The following is a 26,077-nucleotide window of genomic DNA, read 5'->3' as shown; positions in this document are numbered from 1 at the left end:
CGATTCCAATCAAGGAAGTGACAATCACTCATCCACTACAATTGTTCACTTCAATGGGTTCTTGAAAATCGATCAACATTTTATTTAGCAAAGTATGATGTGCAATATCCCGACATTGATGTCTCCTTTTTAAGCTTTCACACATTTCATAACGGCTAAAATTAAAATGGGACACGTTTTATCAGCGCCGCATTAGAACCCATTCGAAGCGTTTAATTGCACACAAATACCATTCAAAAACCATTTTACTTGTTAATGATGTAATTCACGGCAAAAAATAATCCATTTGTATTAAACTGATACTTTCTAATTTCTGTTTTGGTCTGGGCTTATTGGAATTTATCGGCCATAATTATATTTTAAGAATGGGGGAGTAATAACGCATTCAATTTGTTCCAGACTGTCTAGACAGACAGATTGATGATAAATTGGTCTTTTCATACGAATAAATACACGTATTTATGTCTGGTAACAAGACAATGGCGTGAAATTAAATGGGTTACAAGAAATATTGATTTGCAGAAGTGCAATTAAAAAAAATCCACCTCCAGCCACATCTGAAGACCTTCATTCGAATACGGTACTATAAAATTAGACGAAGCTTTTGCTGCCTTGTTATTAAAATGATTTCCATAACGAAAATTAATAAGGTGCAGTTGAAGAGAGTGAAGATTTCCAAAACGCCATTTATTGAAAATCGATCCAATTACCTGTGACACTTGCACAAAACGAGCAAAACGATCCTGGATTGGCGCAGGGGCGATGTAAATTGGAACTCATTACAGCAAAACATCCATTGTGGATGGTCGTCGTGGAAAAATGATCGGGCACTGGTACTATCTTGTCGGTACGAATGTTGCAGACAATCATAATCGTCCAATTATCCGAGCACGGTTCAAGACCTTCCCAGGATGGTACCGATACTATGGATATTGTTTATCTTAATAGGATAATTGTATATTTTACATATGCATCGCAGACAGACGATTAATAACGCACTGGATAGGAAATGTATAATTGTACGCGGGAATGCAAACAAATGTCTGTTCAATCCGTTACATCGTGTTTTGATTTGAATTAAACGTCGTTATGGGCGGAATCAAATTGTTAGTTTACCTTATGTTGAAAGGAAAACTCAATAGTCCTACCTCAAGGGTTTCTCTTCATTGTTCAAATTTTAAAGTTATTCCTTTGAATAAAAGTAATTTTAATTTTTGTTTTTAAGAAGACAAATAGTAGTATGATTAATAAAAATATTAAAGTCCAAACTCAATCAAAAAATTTAAATTGATGAATAATTCTAAAATTTAACTAATTTTTTAATTTTTAACTGATCTTTTATAATTATTTTTAAATCTCTTTTCATAAACACTGTCTCTGTAATTCCATTAAAACTTCAACTCAAATTTAATATCGATTTGAACATGTGAATAAAAATTTAAATTCTCTCCCTCCAACTTCTAATTTATCCTGCTGAAAGAGTGATCCATATTCCATTAAAAGTTTCCTTTACCTTTTATATTGATATTAATTTTGTATTTTGTATCAAAAAAGAAAATTAATTAAATTATTGTTTTGCTTTTTGATAAAAAAACAAATATTTTCATTATAATTTGATATTCAATACTACTTCTATGTAATATTTTATTCTATGTCATATTCTTTAAAGTTTTGTAGGTTACAATAGAAGTTTGTCTCATTTTACTGAGTCGTAAATTTCTTCTTGAAAATTTATTCACAGAAATACTTTATATATTAAAATCTAAATTTTCCCTTTAAATTAGTTCTAAATAAGACTTTAATACTTCTCTTATTAAATTACTTTCTTACTCTTTTTTTGAAGGTTGAAATTCATAAAAAACTGAAAGTAAATTTATTTTTTAACTTAAAAATTCAATGTTTTCATTGAAGTTTGAAAAAAAAAAATATGCTACTCAGTAGTTTTCTACATAATATTATTCTTTATCTTCTTAAAATCTGTTAAATTTTAATAAAACACTTTATTAATTGTTTCAGCTTATTAATGTATTCTTCTTTAAATTAGTTTTAAATAAGACGTTAGTGCTTCATATTAATATGTCCAATTTTTTGTTCAACATTGAAATTGATGAAGAATCTAGAAATAAGCTTATTTTTAACTTTTATTCGAAAGCCTTCAACATTTATATTGATATCAATTTTTTATTTTCTATAAAATAAACTTCCTTTGTTTATAGAAATGCTTTATTGCTTCTTCCAGCTTATTGTTTTTTTTTTCCTCAATATAACACAAAGGCTCCTTTGACCGCTGAAAGTGAACTTCTACGAAATACAAATCACAAAAGCCCGTTGCATTTCAGCAAAGCCCCTAATGCAAACTACAAACAAACGGAGTCACAGGTAAAAGGACTGAGTAGGAAACATATTTGCACTGTGTGATGTATGTTTACGAATGCCAAGTGCACTTTTAAATTTTTATCGTGAACGTGATAACATCTTTATGTGTTGGCAAATATACGGAAATGTTTGCTAATGTTTGCACGTTAAGCAACGATGTTCGTGTGTACTTAACCGAAAAATAATTTGTTATTAAACTTTATATGTCTAATCGAATTGGAAAGGTACATAAAATAATTGAAAGTTCATTAATTTTACTGCGGCAAATTTAATTTAACCTTCTAGTGCAAATATTTTATGATTTTACTAAATATTTTAATTGACTAAAATGTGTATTCAGTCGGAGCTTTTACAATTTTCAGGTTCAAACTATTACAGATTTAATACGATTTTATTTTAAATAAATGGAAATATGGTTTGAAATATTTATTAGTCATCTAAAATGAGTTATTATGTGTAGCTTTAATAATTTAAATTATTTAGATGCTACGATTTATAATTTTTAAAGAATATTTCCTGTCCACACGTTTAACTGCAAAATTATGTTAATTTTTAGACTAATATTTTGTCGTGTGTTTTTATTAGTTTGGATGTAGTAATTATGGGATTCCTTTTATGGTAAATTCTGTCGACTTTTGTAATTTAGTAGTAAAAGTTAACTGTATATAAACGACAACAAAGTTCCGAATGTTTTCTTTTATATATATCACATTTACAAACAAAAATAACTTGAATAATATTAATTAATTATTATTTTTCCTGTCTTGATAAATGTCTAGTGATAATTATTTTAAATAAAAATTACGAAATTTTTATAAATCAATTAAATCAATGGCAATTTTATTTCAATGATCAATTAAACTTACAAAAAAAAAATGGTTTATCTATTTACAATAGAAATAATTCCTGATGGCAATCTGATGGTGATTCATGTTGATTACTTGGAGCGTTTTCTCGACTCGTAAATATCTTTTAAGATCCCGCAGCCGCCGAAATTCCGGATCGATCGACCTCAAGAGAAAATTCGGTCGAGATGAAAAGAAACGACTCACGCCGGCGGCAAAAAAGCGGCGAGTTTGTTGCCGGTTGGTTTTTCATTTCAGCTCGTTGCTGACCTCTAGGTCCGACCATATGAGCTGGAACAATGTTGGTCTGTCTAATACCGGTCGAAATACTATTAATCAACCTCTGATGTCTGCCTATACCACCGGCCATCGCAATACACCCATGTATTTAATATGGAATGCGCTGCCGCTGCGGCCATAAAATATTTTATGCCATTTTGTTGCATTGGCGTACGTGTGCGCTGGCTCAATCAAATTGTGCTGTCGCAACAGACGTTTTCCACCCTTTTGTACGCCCCCACAAAGTAACATCATAACTTGATAAAGTTGTAAATTAGATTTTATCATAAGTTTCAGTTCAGCACCCACACCTCCACATTTTACGTTCAAAGCATTTTCTTGTATTCAAATAGATTTTTTTCGTGACCGACGAATCTGGAACAAGTCCATAAATCCCCAGAAAAGGGTGAAAGCACCACGGTCGCCATTTTCCAGCATTGATTTCGCGTTTATCTTAATTAGAATCCGGTCCTGGGCCGGATTAACTCAATTACACAAATGACCATTGCGAGATTGTTAAAAAAACGCTTTTGTTTCTTTTTATCTATTATTCTGGCCATTGTCTAAATGGTTGTTTTTTGCCGTCGTACGTCTGGCTCCAGCATCGCTTACTGGTATAACGAAGTTTGCAATTGATGTGCAAAGATTATTAATTAAGTCGTTTTTTTGTGCAGTTCGAAAGGGTGGAACAATTAGCTAATTGTGTTAATGAAAGCGGATTAATATTGATGGACACTTTAAAATATCAACGTTCATCCTTTCTTGTTTCCAAATAAGGTGTCGAATTGGTTAATGGGTTGGACTAAAGCAATAACAATTAAAAACCTAAAAAACATTTATGCATATATAAAACCTTCAACTTTCTGTACCAAGAACCATAAAGTGTACAAACAAATTTCAATTAACACCAATCTTAAGTAGAAAGCATAACTAATAAATGTTGTAATTTATAGGTTTTTAGTCATTTTTTACATGCATATTTTCGCCTAAAAGGTGAAGCCATAACAATAAAATAAATGTTTCTCAATACTTTTCTCCATTGTTCCCTCTGAACCACGAATTAATATTTATCTTCATTCAACCTAGCCAACAAAGAACTTGATTGTCGTCAAATAACATCAAAGTCGTGAGGGGGAGTTCAGTTCGTCACACCACCACAACAAGCAAAAACCGTTTTCCACTTTTCTTCAAGTCGGCTACAAAATCATTATTAAAATCAAATTAAGGCCATATTGCAGACAACTCGTTCCCCCAGGCCGATGGCGCAAACTTTAACATAATCAGTTTCGCTGTAAATTAATCCGAGCTGCATAATATTATAAACTTTGTTGGTCGTGTACGTAAACTTTGGATTACCAGAATAATTATAATGCTGCAAAGGCACGATCAATGATGTACAGACATATTCTCACAAACTATTTCAATGCACATTAGATAAATTATACGAGCTGTTGCTCCAAATGGTGTAGTGAACATTTCGGTGGAAATTTAATGATGCTGGATCATTTATATGAGTCTGTAAAAGTTCTTTTTAATGAATTCATTCACGTATCTTTCCTGGTTTATTTTTAATTTGATGGAGAGAAAAGATTTAGCTTTGGAACTTTTTCTTCTCTGGGATTTAACGATTTATTTTAATCAGTATAAGGTAAATTATTGGAGCTGTCACCCCACTAGTGAAATGAACATTTGTGGAGGAATTTAATAAAGCTGAATTTTTAAAGGTTGTTTTTAATGAATTCATTTACAAATCTATTTTTAAATTGCTGGGAGAAGAAGAAAGAAGATTTATCTTTGAAACTTTTTCTATTCTAGAATTTAATAGTTTCTTTTAATCAGTAACAGTTAAATTATTGAAACTGTTGCTTTAAGAGTCAGATTACTTAATTAATTCTTGATTAATGAAATGTTTATTGCACTCAAATTTAAAACCTTTACAATTCTTCATGTATCCATTTCTCTTTAAATTTGAGGTTTTTTATCATTAACATAAAAATTATAGAAGCTGCTCATCCAAATAGTTTATTGAACATTTTGAGAGGAATTTAATGAGGCTGGATCATTCTGGAGTTTATTAAATTAATTTATCTTTCTTGGTATGTCAATGGTGATCAGATAATTTAATTATTTCTTTTGGTAAATTGTTGGTTTAATAATTTGTTCAATATGTTCTTCATCATTTATCTCATTTGTATTTCTCCATTCGTCCATGATCAATCTGCGATTACCAACATTTTTTTGCCACAACTAAAAAAAGAGAAAATCGCAAATTACAAGACCGCACAACATAAATACCTGATTGATGTGATTGCGCAAAAGTACCCCCTAAAGCACCCTCATTTGGACACATTAAAAACGGCCACGGAATCCATAAACATGTCCCACATCGTCGATTAATCAAATGGGAGGGGAGGGGAGGAATAAACGGTCGATGGTATCGTTTATATACCAATTCATAATATGGGTTTATTTAAGTCGGAATAAATTCGAAACGTATCGACGGTCGTTCGGTACGAATGTGGGCATGCGGCTTCGATGGCGGATCGCGATAGGCCGGCCGCGGATTGTAATGCACCGATATTAAAAAATCGCGGCCTCTGAAGGCCTGAAAACTAGTCATTGTTTTACTGACCATAACTTGCTTTTAATTAAATGCAATTTTCACTCGGTCGGGGGGATTTCGCAGGGCCGTAACGAGATGCTTTCGCTAGCAACCATCATTTCGATGGTAAAACCTCCAAATAAATTGAGTATAAGCTTAAAAAAAGTAATAATTAATTCCATATTCCATTTGAACTAAACAGTTTGATCTAAATCTGCATATCATGCAAATGAGTGTAACACTTGGTACAATAAACTGAGTTTACTTTGTCCTTTGTAATCAAATTATCCTAAGAAAACTGTCCTGTATGCAAAGGATTGTATTTTTAGACATATTTTAAACAGCGAAGCAAAATTGCCTCGTGTCTAGTTTTATCTAAATTGATTAATTTTGTATTGTATTAAACATTATTTACGAAAATTATCATAATTTTAATAACAATAAGGTTTGTTTATACTTTACAATGTACTTGTGATTATACTATTAATAGTTATTAAAATTTAGTTTCCAATTTTTGTTGTTTAAAAATGTTATGAGGGATTTTTTGAAGATAATCAATAATAAATCGATTTTTATTGGACATATTATATATGTTCATCATTTAGGATTATCTCTAAAAGATCTAAATGAAACTTACCTAGAACCCAAAGCTCTGAACTTATTGAAAATAGTTCATTGAAGTCGTATTTTTTTTGTTATAGTTAAAGCATAATTGTATTACATATATTTTTTAAATCCATATTTAAAAATTTACTCAAGTCGTTAATTGTTTCTGTTGTAGTTTAGACATAATTGGATTCCATTAATGTCTTTAAATACATATTTAAAAACTTTTTTTTATTTATTTAATAATTAAATTAACTTGATTTGATACCTGTTGTCTATATATACATATATATATCCAAGTTCCTTTTAAATCATGTCATATTACTGATAAATCATCTAACACAACAATATGAATTCCGTTACTGAAAAGCTTGCCCGTTTTCTAGAAGAGAACAAACTCTCCATGGATGCCATGAAGAGACTGGGATATCCCACAGATTCCATTGACAAATCAGACTCACCGAAATCTAAGGTTTGTGACCGATGTAAAACAAATTTCACCAATGCGAATAGTTTGTGCATGTACCGCTGGGGCTTGCCTGAAGAAAACCACCATGAAACCTACTACAATTGCTGCAAATCACTCCTACACAGCAGAGGGTGCATATATATGATATGCTAGCTTTAAATACACTCGCACTACCATGTGCCTCTCGCCAAGTGTTCTGAGCATCTAGTGTAAGCTGGTAAAAATCACAAATGGGTTGCAAGCTGAGAGAGTATCTGTCGTCAATCTCCAGGGAAAAGTATTGTACGACAGCTGTATCTATCCGGAGTAAATTGTGTATAGATTTAACTCTATATGGTTTCTTCTTGGAATTATTTTGTATTATTTAATTGTTAATTTATATAATTCATAAAATATATTAAATTTTCTTTGTTATTCAGGGTCAATTCAAGATAATTAACCACCTCATTACTATCACACACTTGTATGGTGTACTCCCTGTTTATTTTGATATAAGATATCTTTAGTATAAAAATATTTTTTAATGAACTTTTTCCCAATGTGCGTCGGTCAAAAAGATAAGATTCCGGGCGCATCTCGCAATCGGTGCCGTTTCACGTTTGCGTATCGACATCAAGGTGACTGGGCCAAGAATCGGCGGAAACGCGGACGCAACTCATCACAAATCTCGCGGGTCGCACCTCCTCCTCCTCCTCCTGCGCTACTCGTAATCCGGCATAGCGGTAATTTTTTTATTATACAACGGACCATCGGCGACGGCATCGGATTCCGTGGAAACGCACCGCTAATTGATGGCACGGCCATAGGTCAGTGCCGACGTTCGACCATTATTAAATCGACATTAAGGTAATAAAGTCGAAAAATTGCGGCGACGGGAATGTTATGAATATGTAACTGTTTGCGGCCAAATTAATTTGGTCCGGCTGGCGAATTTCCGCCGTTTGTCGCTTTGTTTTTGGCGGAAGATTAATGAACGGTGGGTAAAAAAGTGGCCGTTAGTGTGACAGTTTTTCCACTTAGTTACTGGTTCGGATGCGAGATAAAAATCTGAATGGACCAAATGATACTAATTTGGCTTTTATGACGTCGTCGGACGGCTTTCTTTATGGCGAAAAATTATCTAATATCACATTTTACAACCAATTTTTCATAATAATTTTGTAATAATTAGGAAATATTATAGTTTACGTCATTTTTTATGGTAATTAGTTCTAGAGAATTAAAAACTGAAGTCATCAGTTTTTTTCGCTTCAGCTTTAATTGCAAAATGTATAAAAATAATTTTTAGTCAGAAGATTATTCAAAAATATTTGTATAACTTAATTTATAATATTGAAAAAATTATTTTTAACTTGACATTTTTCCTGATAATAGTCTGTAGAGATCCCAACGACTCACTAATAAAGTATTTAAAACTTGAACTACTGTATGGTCATTATTATAGCAACTTTTTAAAATTTTAAATGTATATTATAAAAATTACTATATTCTTATTCTATAAAATTTTTCTGAATTTAGTTGGACATAAATATAGCAATTTTGAAAGGGATTTTTAAAGATTAAATCTGTGTTATTTAATTTAACATTAACACCTTGTATAATAGTTTGTCAAATTTGGTTAAAACATTATTCTTCATGTCTTCCATAGAGTTGGTGTCTCAAAATTTGGAGGGAAGGACCAAATATCAATGCTTTGGTCTTCTAAGTAATTCGTACGAGTTTTTTTAAAAAATAAAATTGATTGACTAGTTGCAAAGTGAGCACAATATTATCAGACATAACAATAAGCATCATATTTTTAATATATTTAATTAAGTTGCTATAATTATGCCCACCACTGTACGAAATAATTTATTTTTACAATACACATATTTAGCATTGTGTTTAATAAATAATATTTAAAATAATCAAATAGCATTTTTACTTCTTTATTTTACCTTTTCGATTGTACAATTGACATAACCATAATATAATTAAACGATTACGTAAATGTATAAACAATATTAATTAAAGATATAAATATAGGATTTTATGTCAGTTTTATAACTTAATCTTTTTATATTGTAAAATTTATGGATACTAAAATTTTAATAATTCCTAATAAGAACAACATTAAGAATTAGATAGTACCAATTTTTAATATTGATGTAAGGATTACGAACAGTCAGCCTCAACGTGCGCCACTTAACTGTATGCAGAATTATTTTCAAACACATGTTGGCCGGCATTTAAATATTAAAGTAACACAATTACACACAGAAAAGCTAATTTTAATTGAATATACTCGTGGCAAAACAGTGAAAATAATTACAGTCACTTTTACGCCATTTTGTTAATTTGTTGAACCCCTTACACGGATAAATGAACGTAACATGACCAATTTATTTGTCTAATCCGCAACAATCGACAATGGCAAACAACGAACTTAGCAGGAAGTAAACGGTGGCCATAATAATGCAGTCCGGGGCTTAAAATTTCTTAGATCCATATTCACGGATAATCCAACGGTAAATCCGGCAAATCCAAATAGAATTGGTACCGAAATTCAATAGCTGCAGACACGTAACACCGGATTATTATCGCTTACGGTTCAACTGGTTACGTAACGTCATTTTAATCATCCGCAATCACGGTTTATTTACGGAAATTTGAGACCAACTGACACTATAAATATGTGTCTGGTCATTGTCTCACTTTTTAAAAATATCAAGGTATACGTGCGTTGTTATTAAAAAGTATTAAGTTAGGTTAGGTTATGTTAGGTTAGGGTTAAATTAGGTTAGATTGGGAAATGTAAGGTTAGGTTAAGTAGATTTCCCACTCCATAACATAATTTTTTTCATGCATATGAATAATTTGATGGTAAAACAAATCAGAACAAAATTTCTGGATTTATTTTATGTTTATTTTTTTTATATAAATTATGTATTTACGAAGAATTACAAGATTAGTCTTGGTTAACTATATTTCCCACAGAAAATCAATACAGGTTTATGTGAGAAAAATAAATGCATTTTTAAACACCATAAAAAGAAACATTACTAAAACAATTTACAGGAATATTCGATTTTAGATTTATGTATATTTAATTTTCTTATACTAAATAAGTTAGATTAGGCTATATTAGATTATTACGTTAAGATTTTTCGTTTACCTACATTCCTACGAACACAACTTAAACTCAAAAAATAAATATGTATGTGAGAAAAAGTAAACAATAAATAAATTTAAATGTGTGGCGAATAATTTGTTTATCTATCATAACAATTATTATAACAAATCGTAGGAAGAATTAATTTTGGACTTATTATATGAATAAATTAACATTTGCAAAAAACTACAACATTAACAGAATGTTTCTAAATAGTTTAGATAGCGAGAAAAAATAGTTTTGAGGTACATAATTGTTTTATTTTACCTTGGCCTTTACATTCACCAGATTTTGTTACTATAAAATTTAACTTTTTACAAAATTTTGCATAAAGAGGTTCTATCAAGGTTAACAAAATTTTTTTCACTTCTGGTGATTGAAACAAATAAATAACTACTATAAAAAATATGAGGACTAAATTAAATTAATTTAGTTTCTAAAAATTATAAGTATATGTGATAATTAAATTTCCATAAAATTGTACTCCATAAAATTATTTAATAACAATTAGATAACGTACATTTTTTAATTGTAGATTATTAAAAAGAAATTAAAGTTTCATGAATAATTAATGGTACAACAAATTATTATTATTATAATATTCAGTCAAAGATACAACGACTACAAGAAATCTTACTGACGTTTTTATTTAATTTTTCAAACTATATAATACTGATATAATGCACAAAATAAAAATAAAGCCGGCTAAAACACGTCTTAATTTGCATTAACAGTTCTTTTTTTTTTAATTACATTTTCCCATCAAACGAGTATCAAAGATCCACTGTAATATTTTATTATCAACATATGTTCGACGTAGAGTTGTACATAAAAATTCGATTCACACAAACCATATAATTTACATTTGTGCAACGAAGGCCGGACATTAATTACGAAGGTGAATACGCACATAAAACGCATCTGATCAATACCCACCCCTTTCGCCAAATACGGACGACAACCGTAAATTTGCTAAGAATCCGAAGAAAACTTTCAGCTCAAGTATTACGAGAATTAATTGGCGATGCACGAAGGGAGAGTGCGTTACCTAACGTCGGCGTCTTTGTGCAAAAATTGATAAATTTGTCATTCACTTTCACTTTCGCACAATCGTTAAAACCCGGCAGGATTAAATGGCCACCATTTAACTAGTCCGCGAATTATGATTTATCGCTCCTAGATGCTGTTGCACAATACGTGCTAAATTCGTTGTTGTATTATTGTTTATGCAATAAACTTTATCCGTTTACGTTCTGAGAAAATCGCAGATGGTACGTGCATGACGAATTCCGAAAATTGTATTTCAGTGGGTGACAAATTAGTTAATTTGATTGGGAGTGGATTTAATAAGTTAGTTTGTGGTTTAAACAGAAATTTTACGTTTTGAGTTTTATGACCTTTAGCTACGAATATTTCTTAATGCACACTTTGAACATTTTGGCATTTTTTCATCAATGAGTTCATATTTACTAGTCCCAAAATTTGGTAATTTCTAGAAAAAATCTTTGAATGAAAAATATAGAAAACACATTAAAGATATACTTAAGAAAAAAATTAAGCTTTTTCAGTTCAACTCCAAATTTGGTAACTTGGTATTGGTTAATAATGAACTAAACTTCTATCCCCTAAATTAATTTATTAACTAATTTCAATAATTAATTTGTTTAAACAGAAATATTATGTTTTGAGTTATACGGCATTTAACTAGGAACGTTTTCTGAAGATTTATTCCATGAACAATTATTTATTAGTACTTTTTTCATGAAAAATTCATGAATGGATTCATATTTACTAATCTCAAAATTTGGAATTTTCTGAATTCATTTATTGGTTATAAAATTTTAAGAAATTATATTGGAAGAATATAAACTTCTACAAAAAATCTTTGAAAGGAAAATATGGGAAACACATTAAAGGTATACTTAAGAAAAAAGTAAAGCTTTTCAGTTAAACTGAAAACTAAGTAATTTGGTAGTGAACAAACTAAACTTCAAGAATTTTAAGAATTTTGTATCCAAATTATAAAAAAATCTTTGAATGGAAAACATATTAAAGACATTTTCTCAAGAAACACAGCATCAGTAAGTTCATATTCACCAGCTCAAACTTTTCATGCAAATTATAAACTTCTAGAAAAAACTATTGAATGAAAAACAAGAAAACACATTAGATATAGAGATAAAGAAAAAAACAAAGATGCGTCACTGTATCGTAGTATGAGATTATTCGAATATGATAAGATAAATAAAATATCTAAGGAATTTAAGTTGTGATCAGTATATTTTGAGTTACGTGACAAATATCAATCCATTTCTTTATTTATTTAAAATGCATTATGTGTTGTGAAAACAGACATGAGTTTATTGAGAAGGGTGTCTAGTCTTTGCAAAAACAATTGGTCGTGGTGGTGGCTCCAAGATATTCCTGATGAAACTGTACAAAGGTAAATTGTCAAAATTAATCAAATATGAAATATTTGGTATTTATAATATTAGTTTATTAAATAAGATCATAAATATCCAAAAGATGAAAATAATTTAAGATAACTAAACAAATATAGCAACATATTACTACTTATTTAATAAATAATGTACATATTCATCGAAATAAGCTTTTTCTTAAAAAATAACATGACTCCAAACTGTACACATTGCAGTAACTTAATGCCAATAAAACGTATTAACTTCCTACAACAGTACAAAATTAATGATCACAAAGCAGTGTAAAATTACAGAACAACAGTTAATCATGTAACTATTATATTTTATATTGCAAATTACATTAATGTTCAAGTTAATTTAGTTAAAGGTATTATGTACACACCTCCAGCTTATTCGTGGCAAATTTAAATTGTTATAATTCACTTTCTGTTAATGTTTAAAGAACATGAGAATTAATGGGTCTTGGTTTTAATTGGTACTGTTTTATTTTATCGTATTATAAGAAATAAATACAACATTTTAAATTAAATACTATCACAAAAGAGAAGCAAACAACTAATTTATAATATAATTTTAATTTGTATTATAAAGTAAAATAATAATCTAAAATTCTTTTGTTGAAATATAAAAGTTGAAAATGAAGAATGTGAAAAAAGTAATTAAACAAAAATGGTTTAAAAAAATATATTTATTTGTTAATTTAAACATATAAATTATGACATTTTCTTTTTTAAATTCTTAAATTCCTTAGTTACTACAAAGACTTAAAATCGCATCGTAATAAACTAAAAATTAACTAAGATATTTATGACCATTATATGTAATTATTACGTCAATAAAATTGCAACATTAAACCTAGAAACAATAACGCCGATGATAATATTTAAGGAATTTAAATTAAAAGTTGATTTTATAAACACCGATTAATCCCAATTTAAAAAAAATATATCTAAAAACTGGTTTTGTTTAAGATGTGAGGCGTTCAAACTCGAGATGGAGGAGGTGGACGAACGAGGAGGCGGCGGCGGCAGCGGGCCGGAGGAGTGCCTGCTGATCAAAGTCCACGTGCCCGAGCTCAACGTTCAGAAGTGCCTCCAGTTCCCAAGGGACCAACTCGTATGGGACGTCAAGCAGCAATGTTTGGCCGCCCTGCCCAAGGTCAGTATCCATCCAACTATTTCCATTTTGGAAACTTTGTTTTGCGATCAAAATTATGAGTGGTTGGTTCAGTTTTACACAATGTCTGAGGCAAGTTTAATAATTATATTCACAATATTAAAATTGCCTTGATAAGTTTTGCAGATTTTTAGAAACTGATCAAGATATTAATTGGAATTAATACGTAGTATCAATTAATCTTAATTGTGATAGCGTGATGTCAATTTTGAATCGTTACACAAAATTTGTATACGTGATATAACTTTAAACATTGCACAAAATATTCCTAACATAAACTGGAAACTCTATTACTGTTGTGAATAATTTTGTACAAATGAAGATAAAACACACACTGTAAAATATGAATATTCATTACCTTCATTAAAATACATAGATTAGCTTAGTCTGCTTCATCTAATAAAATAACATTCCAAGCTTCATTTATGATTTTGTTTGTAACGGAAAATGAGTAATCTGTAAACATTCGAGAATAATGAACAAATAAATTTACTTGACAGACATTCTTTCTTCAAACATCTCCATTACCACTAAAGGTGTTTGTTTAAAAAAAAAACACTCAAGATTTCATTTCAAGATATAAATATGTATAAATTATCATATCGTTGTGGACTCCTTTAATAAACATTTTAAAAATACAAGTAGTTGATTAGCATCTGAAGGTCGAATAGATTTAATAATTGTAATAGTCGCAATTATAATATGGAAGTTATATGAATAATTAATAATATGTATAAAAAAAGTCACATTTTAGGATATTGGGAAATCAAAATTTTAAGGAATTTGATTAGTTTAATTGATTTTTCAAAGGAATGTATGACATCAGAATTATATAGATAATAAAATACTAAAAAAAAAATTCATTAAATATTTTTATTATTTTTAAAACCAACTATAAAATGATTTTTATAATAAAATTGATTAAAAAAGAATTTTAAAGGTATTATTATAATTTAGACACCTAAAAATACCAAACACATTTTGAGTGGGAAGCAAATTACAAATAACTTTCATTTTCCATCAAAACAGTTTTCCAATTGAAAAAATGTATTTTCAGTCAAAATGGAATTTTAAAAACTAAATGTATAAAAGCAAACATAAATATGTGCTTCAAGGGCAACATATTTTTACAACCATAATACATTTTTGCCTCTATATTGAACGTTAAAACAGAAAATATAAATTCTCCTAATTTTACACCGTACATCAAATGCATTTTCATTGGAAAGCAAATTAAAAATAAACACCTCAACAAATTTTCAATTAAGAAACAACATAAAAATATTAAATTGCAGTAAAAAAGTAATAATAGTGCTACTAAAAACAATAAAATTATTTTTAAAATAAACATTTCAACAATGGGCACTTACTCTCTACCTTACTAAAAATAATAGTGTGACTAATTGTTAATTGACAATTACTATAAAAGTTAATAAAATACCATTTTACGAAAGAGCTTCCGTTAATAAAACAATTCACAATGTTAATATTCTGGAAGAGCTTATAAATAAAAGTTTTAAGGAATTCCTATAATTGCTTTCATAGAAGAATGTGTGATAACAAAATTATTGAGATAATAAAATGCCAAAAACAACTTTATTATTTAAGTATTTCTACATTAAATGGTTAATTAATTTTATTTAACTATTTTGAGGACAGTTATCAGTACACTGATAAGAAACTTTAAGAGGGGAAGTAACCAATTTTAAATTTTATTTTTAATTAAGTTGTAAAATGGAAATAATATTTAAAAAATGTTTTAAAAATGGACAATATTAAAAAAATATATTGGACAACTAAATTTTAAGGTAAGGAAAAATGTATAACATATAAAATAAATTATTTTGCGTATTTAAAATGGAAATAATATATAAAAAATGTTTTAAAAATAAACAATATTAAAAAAAATATTGGACAACTAAATTTTAAGGTTTGTAAAATGTTATACATATAAAATAAACTATTTTGCGTATTTAATAAATTAAAACATATATTTAATGAAACTAAGCCAGATGAAAACATTCATTAAATTGTTTCTCCAATTTTAAAACAATATTTCAGTCAAAATTAAATATATAAAAGCAAATAAAATGCGTTCAAAATATAATTTTGCTTCAATATTGAGTATTAAAGTTTAAAAATAAACATGAACTTTAATTGCATTTTCAGTGGAAAACAAATTAAAACGACTTTAACAGATTTTCTATTAAGGAAGAACATAAGAACTATTAAAATGCAATAAAAAATAATGTTGTAAAATTATTTTTAAGTAATTTCAATAATGTTCACTCACTCCTACTTTACTAAAAATAATAGTGAGTCTAATTGTTAATTGACAATTACAGAAAAAGTATTTAAAATGTCATTTTAATAATTTAAAAAATATTACCGTATTTATAAATAAATACAACCACATAATTTTCCAACAATCGAAGTCACTGAGATGATTATCTTGATGGACTGATCAAATTCCATCGTTACTCATTTTCCGTTCTATCGATAATTTTATTTTAGTGGTATTTTATGTTGTTGGGTATAGTTTATTAATTTCGTTTTCTATTTCACGTATGGTGGGGGTGAAATAGGTCGCTTCTTGGTATAGGGTAGGTATTATTGGTAGCACGCGCCCCTTTGCACGTCCTATTTTAATTTTAACTCTCTCTCTATGTGTCGCATGTCTCGAGCTTGTATGCAAATCATTTTTTGACGGAGCCCTATTATAAGATAATGTGTAGAATTTGTCTCTATTTTATAACCGGCCACATTCTTGCCATAACTATAAGACTAGTTTGCATTTTTATCTTGGATATTATTACTACCATTATTGGCTATCTGACGGCCATAAATTTTATGGTACTCACTCGAAATGCTTTCGTCGATTGATAAAACTTTTACGTGTGTAATTATATTGTACCTAAATAAAAATTGTGTTGAAAAAATAATAAGATGTCACTTGTGCGAACTTCTAACGAGACAACAGGATGACGTCCACATCTGAAGTAGTAAATTATTCATTTGCCTCTCCACCCCGTAAATCAATACGAACTAAATCACCCGAAACGAAAACGAAAATGTGAGTTTATCTGTTCTATTATTGGTCGTGGAATAAAGTGTGGGATGAACAATGCGAATAATGTATTTTAAACATTCCGAAATTTTTTCACACCTGATCTGACCCGAAGCACGAACCTGATCAGTTCGTGACTGCTGCACTATTTACTCTCCACGATGTTACATAACTCTCTCTTGTCCGTTTTTATATGAAGCAGGATCGCCGGACCACGGTTTTGTTTTATCTATACAACACTTTCAATATTGGAAGAATGTAACGGCAAAGAGGAACACAACACGGTGGTAAATGAGCCGTGCCAAGGGATACAATTGGAAAATTTATATAAATGGCTTTCGATTTTCTTTTTTGTTCTGCACGGGTTTGCTAAACTGTATTGATTAAAATGACAGTTGTGCACGAAGTGCACAAGAGGAATGTTTTGCAAATCTGCAATGACAATAAACTTATTGTTCATTATACGTTTCGAAGAGTTTTGGTCTATTTCTTCTACTCAACTATGTATAACATTAACCAAACATAACTTATTGTCAAACGCTTCTTGGCAAGAAGTAAATCAACATTACAGTAATGATTACTTAAGAAGAGGAATCTATAGTTCTTTGCTAGTTTCTATTTCTAATCAAAAGCTTCTTTATCAAACCAAACATTAAGTACCCAAACTTCTTGATAGCAAACGAAATATTGTAATAATTATTATCACTTGTTCTTCTTAACTAGATAAAAGAATATCTTTCATTGAAAGTGACAAACGTGTTTTAGTTAAGTAAGTAATATTGAAACATATCTTGTTCAGAAGACAATAAACACTATAATCATGAAAACTACTCTTTAGTTTCTTCAATTACTTTCTTTTACTAGTTTCTATATATTTTAATTTTCAGCTATTCTAATAGAAAGCTTCTTCTCAAACTTCTTGATATCAAGCCAAGCATTGTATAACAACGAGTTTTCTCTTTGATTCCGAAATTAATTTATCTTCCAATCATTTCTTCTACTTAAGAAAACTTCAATAATTTTGAAGCATTATTATTGATTGAAGTGAAGTCAATCAACGTTATAATAACAGAAAGTTTACTTTAAGAATAGTCAAGGGTAGTTTTTCAATTAACTTTATGTCATTCATTACTACAGAACTTAATTTTCAGCCGTTCCAATCAAAAACTTCTTCACAAAACTTCTTGGAAACAAGCCAAACATATTACAACAACGAGTTTTCTTTCGAATTATAACCAAACTTGCTTGATTAGAGCAACAAAAAAGCCGTCTTTTGATCCCGAAATTAATTTATCCTCAATTTAATCACAACATCAAACTTATAACATGCCCCTTCATCATCCCCCATTCAGTAAAACGTGGCGCATCAACACGCACCACACAACACACAGTTTTAATACTCGATACACCGAAAACGGAAAGCCCGCAGGGGTAAAACTTCGGCCATTTTTCAATGTGTGACCTCACGAAAGGAAACACAACTAATTCTTATTCCCCGTTGAACATTTCCACCCCCGGTTTACCTATCTGTAGACCGTCGGATCCTCGGGGGGATCGGCTTGAAGTATCGCCCCCTTTACAGAGAATCCTTTCAACTGGAAGAGATCCATTAGAGTGATGGTTTCGAATGTTTGACAAGTGGCATTCTAATTATTGGCGGCGCAGGTATTGACGGCGTTTTTGGATCTCGACGAGGTCTTTGGGGAACACATCGTTCAGATGCTGAAAACTTGTCTGGGAGAAATGGAAGTGTTTCGAGATAAGATTGATTTACTTTTAACAAGAGGGTGGGATAACATACGTGTGTTGTGTGTAGTCGGATCAGATAAAACAAAAAACAACCATTTCCTGCAAGTTCCTGAAAGGAGGTAATAGAATATTATTACAGGTTTAGGTTGTTGTTCATCAAAGTTGTGATAAAACGGCAACAAGTGGTATTAAGACAAAAACATTAAACACATTTATTACAGTAAGAATTACTTACCTTCTAAGAAGTATTTATAGCGTTAATATAAGATATAATAAACGAAGAGATAAAATTGATAGTCGGACAGCAAGAAAATAAATTCCATTGAAACAGTTTGATTGCACAATCGCAGACAGTAAATATGTTTATCATTGTTAATCTACAAGCGCCAACCGGCCATCAAACGTCGATAGGTTTCGCCTTGCTCGACCCCCCGTCCAACCCCGCCGCTGTCCCTTGCACGGCCACTAAAACAATGTTGACGATCTGCGTGGAATTTGTATGTGCGTACTGAGGCCGTAAAAAAACAGTTCTCGGTAAGGCAATTTAGCTTTTATTGACCCGAGATTTTATTATTGGTTTTAGCGTGGCCGTCTGCGAAAAAACGGCAGCGCCGGCCGTTGCTGGGGGAGTGCATCGGGCACTAAATCAAACTTTATGTCCACTGACACTCCGGCTTCCATTAAAATACCTTATTAAAGGCCGTGTGCCATTGTTGTTCCTGGCCACGGACCACCGCGATAGAGGAACAACGAGGACTCAATCTGTGCATCCAATTAACCCACTCAAATCTCCTCTATTACTTTGCCCTACCATTTTTGTTTTGATTGGACATTAAATATAGTAACTCTTTATAGTATCATTGTTAAAGAGACTTGTGTATGTGAATTTATATCCCAAAAAATATATTATTTAAGTATTTAAATACATTTTTAATAAAAATTTTTTGGTCTGGTTGGATATTATTGATATAATGATTAATTTATTGTTTTAAAATATCAGTTTTGACTTCCTTTCACATTTATCTACACTGAATTTTAAGACGATGTTTGGAAGAAAGTTAGTTAATTAAAATATTATATTTCTTCTCTTTACCATTTTTGTTCTAGTTGGATTTTGTCAATACAATGATTCATTTTGTGTTTTAAAACAACAGTTTTATCTTTTATACACATTTATCTATACTGAAATTTGAGACCAAGTTTGAAAGCTCATTGTTCATATTGGGCAAACCCAGGAAGTTATTTAATTAAATTATTACATGTATCCTTTTTACCATTTTTCTTCTGGATGGATTTTGTTGATATAGTGATTCATTTTTTGTTTTAAAGCATCATTTATCTTTATTATTATCTTTTTCTCACATTTATCTATGTTTGGAAGCTTCATCTTGAAGTCTTAATCTGATAATGTTCATTTCAATAAAGTAAAAAATCTTATATAAAGTAATATGATAATACATTTATCAATTCAAAACTTTTATTCCCTCATCAGAAACATAACCATCATTATAATGATCATAAAAGATAAAATGATGAAAAAAAAACTGTTTTTTGTCTACTTAAATATAAAGTAAAATGACGTATAACCTCCCACGCTTTTTCTATTCATTTATTGTTGCCGAACGTCTCCAATTCCTTTGGGGAAGAACTTCTCCACCGGTTTATTAATATATTACCCCCTTCGGATTAAACAAGTGCCCGTGATTAATCAAAAACCATCCAGACAAAGAAAAACACGTCGGTAGCGTCGGTCGGCGTGGCCAATTAAAATAATGGTATCAATTAGTGGTTTTAATAACCTTTCATAATTCACATGTGATTGACCATGCAAACAGCATCGGCTAATCCCGCATAAAACGTTACTCGCACAGATGCCGTCGATCGTAAAAACATAAAAGACACTTAACATCCGAAATAAAATGCGAAATATAAATAATAAAAGTGGCTTAAAGATAAATTATTCCTAAAACATTTATGGTTACGTACGCGTATCAAACTGATAAAAAATTACCAGCTCGGGGAGGCCATCAAAGATAAAACTATAAACACAATTTAACGAGGCGAAGTTTGTTACGGCGTTGAGGACATAGACATAAAAAGTTTTCTTTTTTCTGCAGCCGACGTGTGAAGGAGGAGAACGGAAATATGAGGGGGGAATGTCGAATGGAACGCGAGAACTTTCTAGTTATTGGGATGTGGGACATGGGGGGAGCGAAACGTTGTTCTTTATTCATTAAATTGGAGGGCGTTATTGTTTTTAGGGACAGATTATGGATCGTAACGTGTAGAGGCATAAAACAACTATAAAACTGTTCTTTGGAAATAGTAAAACTAAACATCAAGGGTCGTGAATCATAAAAAACTCTAGTATTACATATTTGGAGGAATATAAACGCAGACTGGCGGAGGGGAAAATGTGCTAAGCAGTTTGAAATTCTTGAGGAAGTTAATTATTGGGACTTGTCATGATGGAGGAAAATGTTATTAACATCATCGCGTTTCCAATTTAAATTATCGATTAAGGTTTATTAAACAAACTGTTCGAAGAGGAAATATTTGGGATTGGTTCAAAGCTCATGATTGCCTTCTAAATCTGCATAATACACCCGTAATTTCCGGTTTCACGTCGCGAATATTCGAAATTGATTGTTTTTGAATGCATTCCCATGTCTGGCATCCAAATTGCAATTTCGGGAATTATTACCTAGTGGTTGTAACATAAAATTAATGGAGAACAATAAAGTAAAACGACTTGGCTACAAAATCTGGTCTATTGAACAGCAAACATTGTTTACATTTGTTGAAATGCCACAAGTTATTGGAATGAAACGCCACTGTTTAAATCATATCCTGATTGTTCCGACTATTAACCATTTATTTAAACAAAATACGCCAGTCCAGCAATTAAATTGTCTTGCTCCTTTTCTGATATTTAATACGGAGCAGTGAAACAACAGACGTTACATTTACAAGCGTATTGATCACGATTGTAGTACGAAAAGGTAAAATACAGTAATTTGCCTTTTACAAATGGATTATTAAGTCATTATCAAGGAGTGCAGAAGAATTAAGCGAGACCAAAGCCTTGGGATTTGACCGAATGATGCCCCACTTTATTACTAATAATGGAACAATGCATTTCAAAACACAATACAGTGTAATCATGTTAATAAAAAGCTCCTTACCGTTCCGATTGGAACGTGCGACAATTATTTAACATCTCCCATTCACTCGCCCAAGAAAACCACAATTAAAACTGTTGCGAAGTCGGTTCAAAAAATAATGGCAAGAAAAAATGGTTGGATCGGGCGAAGGAAGATGTAAAAAGTACAAGTCACAGTGTTGTGTGGGCGTGAAAAGGTGACCCCGGGGGAGATTCCACGTCCAGTCTGTTTGCATCCTGCACGGGTCAGCGGTCATCGGGCCTTCAGCGTATAAACTCTTCAAATGGACGCCGACAAACAGGGTCGGACTCACTCGCCCCTTGTTTCTCCGCAAACGGATCAGAAATCACTCTGCTTTTAAACATTGAGAAGGCCAATGAGGCGCCAGACTAGTAATAAAAATGATGAATCCTTTATTAGAAGTTAAAAAAAAAACCTTTCCAGTTTATTTTCGTTCATAAGTTATTATATTATTTATTTATTGTGCAATTTTGAATCTCTCAATTTATTTCCACATGTATTACAAAAATTGAGCAATATATTGTTCAATTTTTTATTATACAATAAATTAATAGGAGATAAAACAAAAAAAAGTATTTTTATATTGTTACGTTGAATTTGATCTGTTTAAAAGTTATAAAAAACTATTTTTATTTATTTTCAGCCAAATTTAGATATTATTTATTTATCCAATTTTGAATCTTTCGATTTATTTCTCCATATAATACAAAAATAGATATTGAATTTAATTCGTTTAATAAATTCATAATCTAATGAATATTGGGTCACATTTAGTTATTTATTTATAGATAGAGATAGAGATAAAACATAAAATAACTTTATAAATACTGAGACAAATTTAGATATTATTTATATTGTTCAATTTTGACACTACCATTCATTAATTAATTAACTTCTGCTTGCACGTACTTTTTCTAATATTCTTTAATAAGCATGAGCTTTGTTTTAAAAAATGTCTTAACTAACGGTCTAACACATTCCACGTCTAAAACAATTGTGCATAACTACATGAAAACATGTTGTTGCACAAATTACAATATAATAAAAAAATTGTAAAACCGCGACGCAGATTGTTTGCTACTAATACACTAACACCTTAATTAATGTTCTCCCAACAAATATTTACAGTTCTCCATATTCCAATAAGACCCCGTACCAGTGTTTTAGAATGTACCGTCCTACCTTTTATCTCGCTTTTGAATGAAACATATTCCAATCTGGTTGTTCCGATCTCTTTGCTTCGACTCGGATCTAACTGTTCGTCTATTTATAGAAGGACTTGTGTGTTAACCTGCGTTTTCTTTTCCTAGGAATTGAAAGAGAGTTTCAACTACGGCCTATTCAGTCCGCCGGAAAATGGCAGAGCGGGGAAGTTCCTTGATGAGGAGCGCAGATTGGGCGACTATTCCTTCAGCGGGCCCATTGGACTTCTTGAAGTAAGTTAGTGCATCAATTTGTGATGAGGAACAAATGAAATGGGTTTCAATTGTACATTTTAAATTTATTACGTAAAACTTGTTTGCAGTTGATTAACGTTTCGTAATTTTATCTAATATAATGAAGTTATTAAAATAGTAAGAGATAAAGTAATTATCCCAAGGTTTACGTACCTTATCTAAAAAATGTTACAGTGATGGAAACAGGGATTTTATATAATTGAATATTAATGTTCCAGCTGAAGTACAAACGGAGAGTATACAAAATGATCTCATTGGATGAAAAACAGTTGAAGAGTCTGCACACGAGGGCGAACCTTCGCCGATTTTTGGAGTACGTGCAGAACGGCCAAGTGGAGAAGGTTACAAAGATGTGCTCCAAAGGACTGGACCCCAACTATCACTGCCCGGAGACGGGAGGTAATAATCAAAACTTTTCTCAATGTCAAAATATTCAAAACATCCGTTCCAGAAACCCCATTGACCATCGCGACCGCCATAAAAAAGCCGGCTAAAGTGCTGATCGCGTTGGTGAACGGCGGCGCCATCCTGGACTACCGAACCAAAGACGGATCGACCGCCCTACACAGGGCGGTCGAAAAACAGAACCTGGAGGCGCTCCAGACGTTGCTGGAGCTGGGCGCCTCCCCCAACTACAAGGACAATAAAGGTCTGACTCCGCTGTATCTCACCATCACCCACGCCGTCGACCCCAAGTACACCGAACTCCTGCTGCACGACCACGCCACCACCGGAGCCAAGGACGCTCAAGGATGGCACGAAGTGCACCAGGTACGACCAGCAAACGTACTTATTATTGTTTTGAATAAATGAAAGGCTGTTTTCGCTGGTGTAGATGGTTTAAACTCGATAATCAGTTACACAATCGACAATAATTATCCGTTTCGTAATTAGATTAATTCCAGTAAATAATTGGGCAAGTTTTTGCGCCAGCAGTAAATTCCAATTTTAATTATATCGGCACAAGTGGAACTTTGCCGCGCAATTAAAGTGTGCTAACTCCCCTCGCCATAAATTATAAGTTAATGGAGGTTTAATACGCATTTTTCTCGTCGTCCGATAGGTTCGAGTGTATTTTATTATTTGCAATAATAGTAAAGATAAGGATAATAAGCGTATGGTGTATGAGTGTGGCGGGTTCTTATTGCTAAATCCGACCTTTAATATCCTGCTTTATAGCGGTTATTGTATTCTAAGGAGTACCATGTACAGTTTTTATTGGCTTGCCAATTTATAAATTTGATGCTGACTTCGCCAGTTATTCATGATTATTAAACGGCGATAATTTCCACTCGCCGAGTTGCACACAAAAAACCCTAAGCCTTAGAACATGGGAAAACCTGCAGGGGATATATTGTAAATCAATTATAATAACAAAGTACTACTTAAGAAGATATAAATTAATTTAATTGGATACTAGTTATCTCAATGCTAAATTTATAAACAATCTTGAGATATTTATACCTGAAGTATCACATTAAAAATAAAACAGTCAACAATCAATTTGTCATATAAAATATTATAATCAGTCGGTGTGATCAAAGCAAATTTTGATTTGCAGGCGTGCAAACTGGGTCTACTTCAGCATCTCGAGCATTTGCTTTTCTACGGCGCAGACATGAACAGCCAGAACGCCACTGGCAACACGCCCCTTCACGTCTGCGCAGTAAACGGCCAGGAATCCTGCGCGAGGACCCTGCTCTTCAGGGGCGCCAACCGAGAGGCCCTGAACTACTCGAATCAAACACCAGGTCAGGTGGCTGTCATTGCTGGTAACATGGAACTGTCACTTATCATCCAGAATTATCGTCAGGACGAAGTTGGTAAGGATGTTGTTGTTTGTGGATGTTTTGCCTTTTATTTTTAAACAATCGAATGAGTTTTGGTTTCATTTATATGAGGCTAAGGCTCAGTCGCCTTATTGAATGAATAATTTAGGTGGTTGTGCACGATTTTTGGATGCATGATTGTAGTTTAATGCCCGAAATTGAACTTGTTCGAAAGAGGCTCAGGACATAATTAATTTTATTATTGTTATTGATATATTCAGATTGTTTTTATGTGTGATTGATGCATGACAAGATAATCTGACTTGAAGAACTGCGGATTATTGTCGTATAACTGTCCTTTCGGACATGTTCTGAAAGCTGCCCGTTTCGAATAAATAAAATCAATTAATTTTATAGTTGGATGTTCATTTATGTATTACTTGTACGCATGCACCGACTTTTTTATGTTTTCCCATTTTGAACGAACATAGACGATACGGTATACAATTAAAACTTGTTTTCAATGAAAAAAATCATATAACTGTTCTTGTTTTTTTATATTTATTTGTCTACTTATGGCAACGATTAAGTTTTATATTTAAATTATGTAACTGCTTAATATAATTTAATATATAATTATATATATAATCTTTTACTTAAAACTTAGATTTAATCCGCATAACGGAATTGTTTGGTCATCAGTTAAAATTCATAGTATTAAAGTGTCTTACTTTTTCTTATTATCTACTTTAATTACCTTTTACTATTTAATAGTGGGATCTGTCAAGTTACTTTCAAAATTATCTCGTAACATTTGCCCTATCATACAGAAATACTTTTCTGGCTAAATTAGATTAAATTAGTTTTGGTGATGAAAACCTAAAACCAATTACATTATCAGTGCC

General features: G+C 31.3%; 1 protein-coding gene across 6 annotated transcripts in view; it reads left to right on the top strand.

The window, feature by feature from the left end:
* Nucleotides 1–26,077, top strand: part of LOC109604809 (SH3 and multiple ankyrin repeat domains protein 2) — a 75,922-nt gene that overhangs the window by 41,910 nt on the left and 7,935 nt on the right. For all 6 annotated transcript variants that reach the window (XM_049969379.1, XM_049969382.1, XM_049969380.1 and 3 more), the window contains exons 4-8: nt 13,741–13,927; nt 23,257–23,382; nt 23,622–23,802; nt 23,855–24,174; nt 24,965–25,226. In XM_049969379.1, coding sequence (XP_049825336.1) covers nt 13,763–13,927; nt 23,257–23,382; nt 23,622–23,802; nt 23,855–24,174; nt 24,965–25,226 — 1,054 coding nt within the window. In that variant the 5' untranslated portion in view covers nt 13,741–13,762. The remainder of the gene's footprint in view (nt 1–13,740; nt 13,928–23,256; nt 23,383–23,621; nt 23,803–23,854; nt 24,175–24,964; nt 25,227–26,077) is intronic.

This window comes from Aethina tumida, chromosome 7 (assembly GCF_024364675.1).
Source record: "Aethina tumida isolate Nest 87 chromosome 7, icAetTumi1.1, whole genome shotgun sequence".
Lineage (NCBI taxonomy): Eukaryota > Metazoa > Arthropoda > Insecta > Coleoptera > Nitidulidae > Aethina > Aethina tumida.
This window is presented reverse-complemented; position numbering and strand designations above follow the sequence as displayed.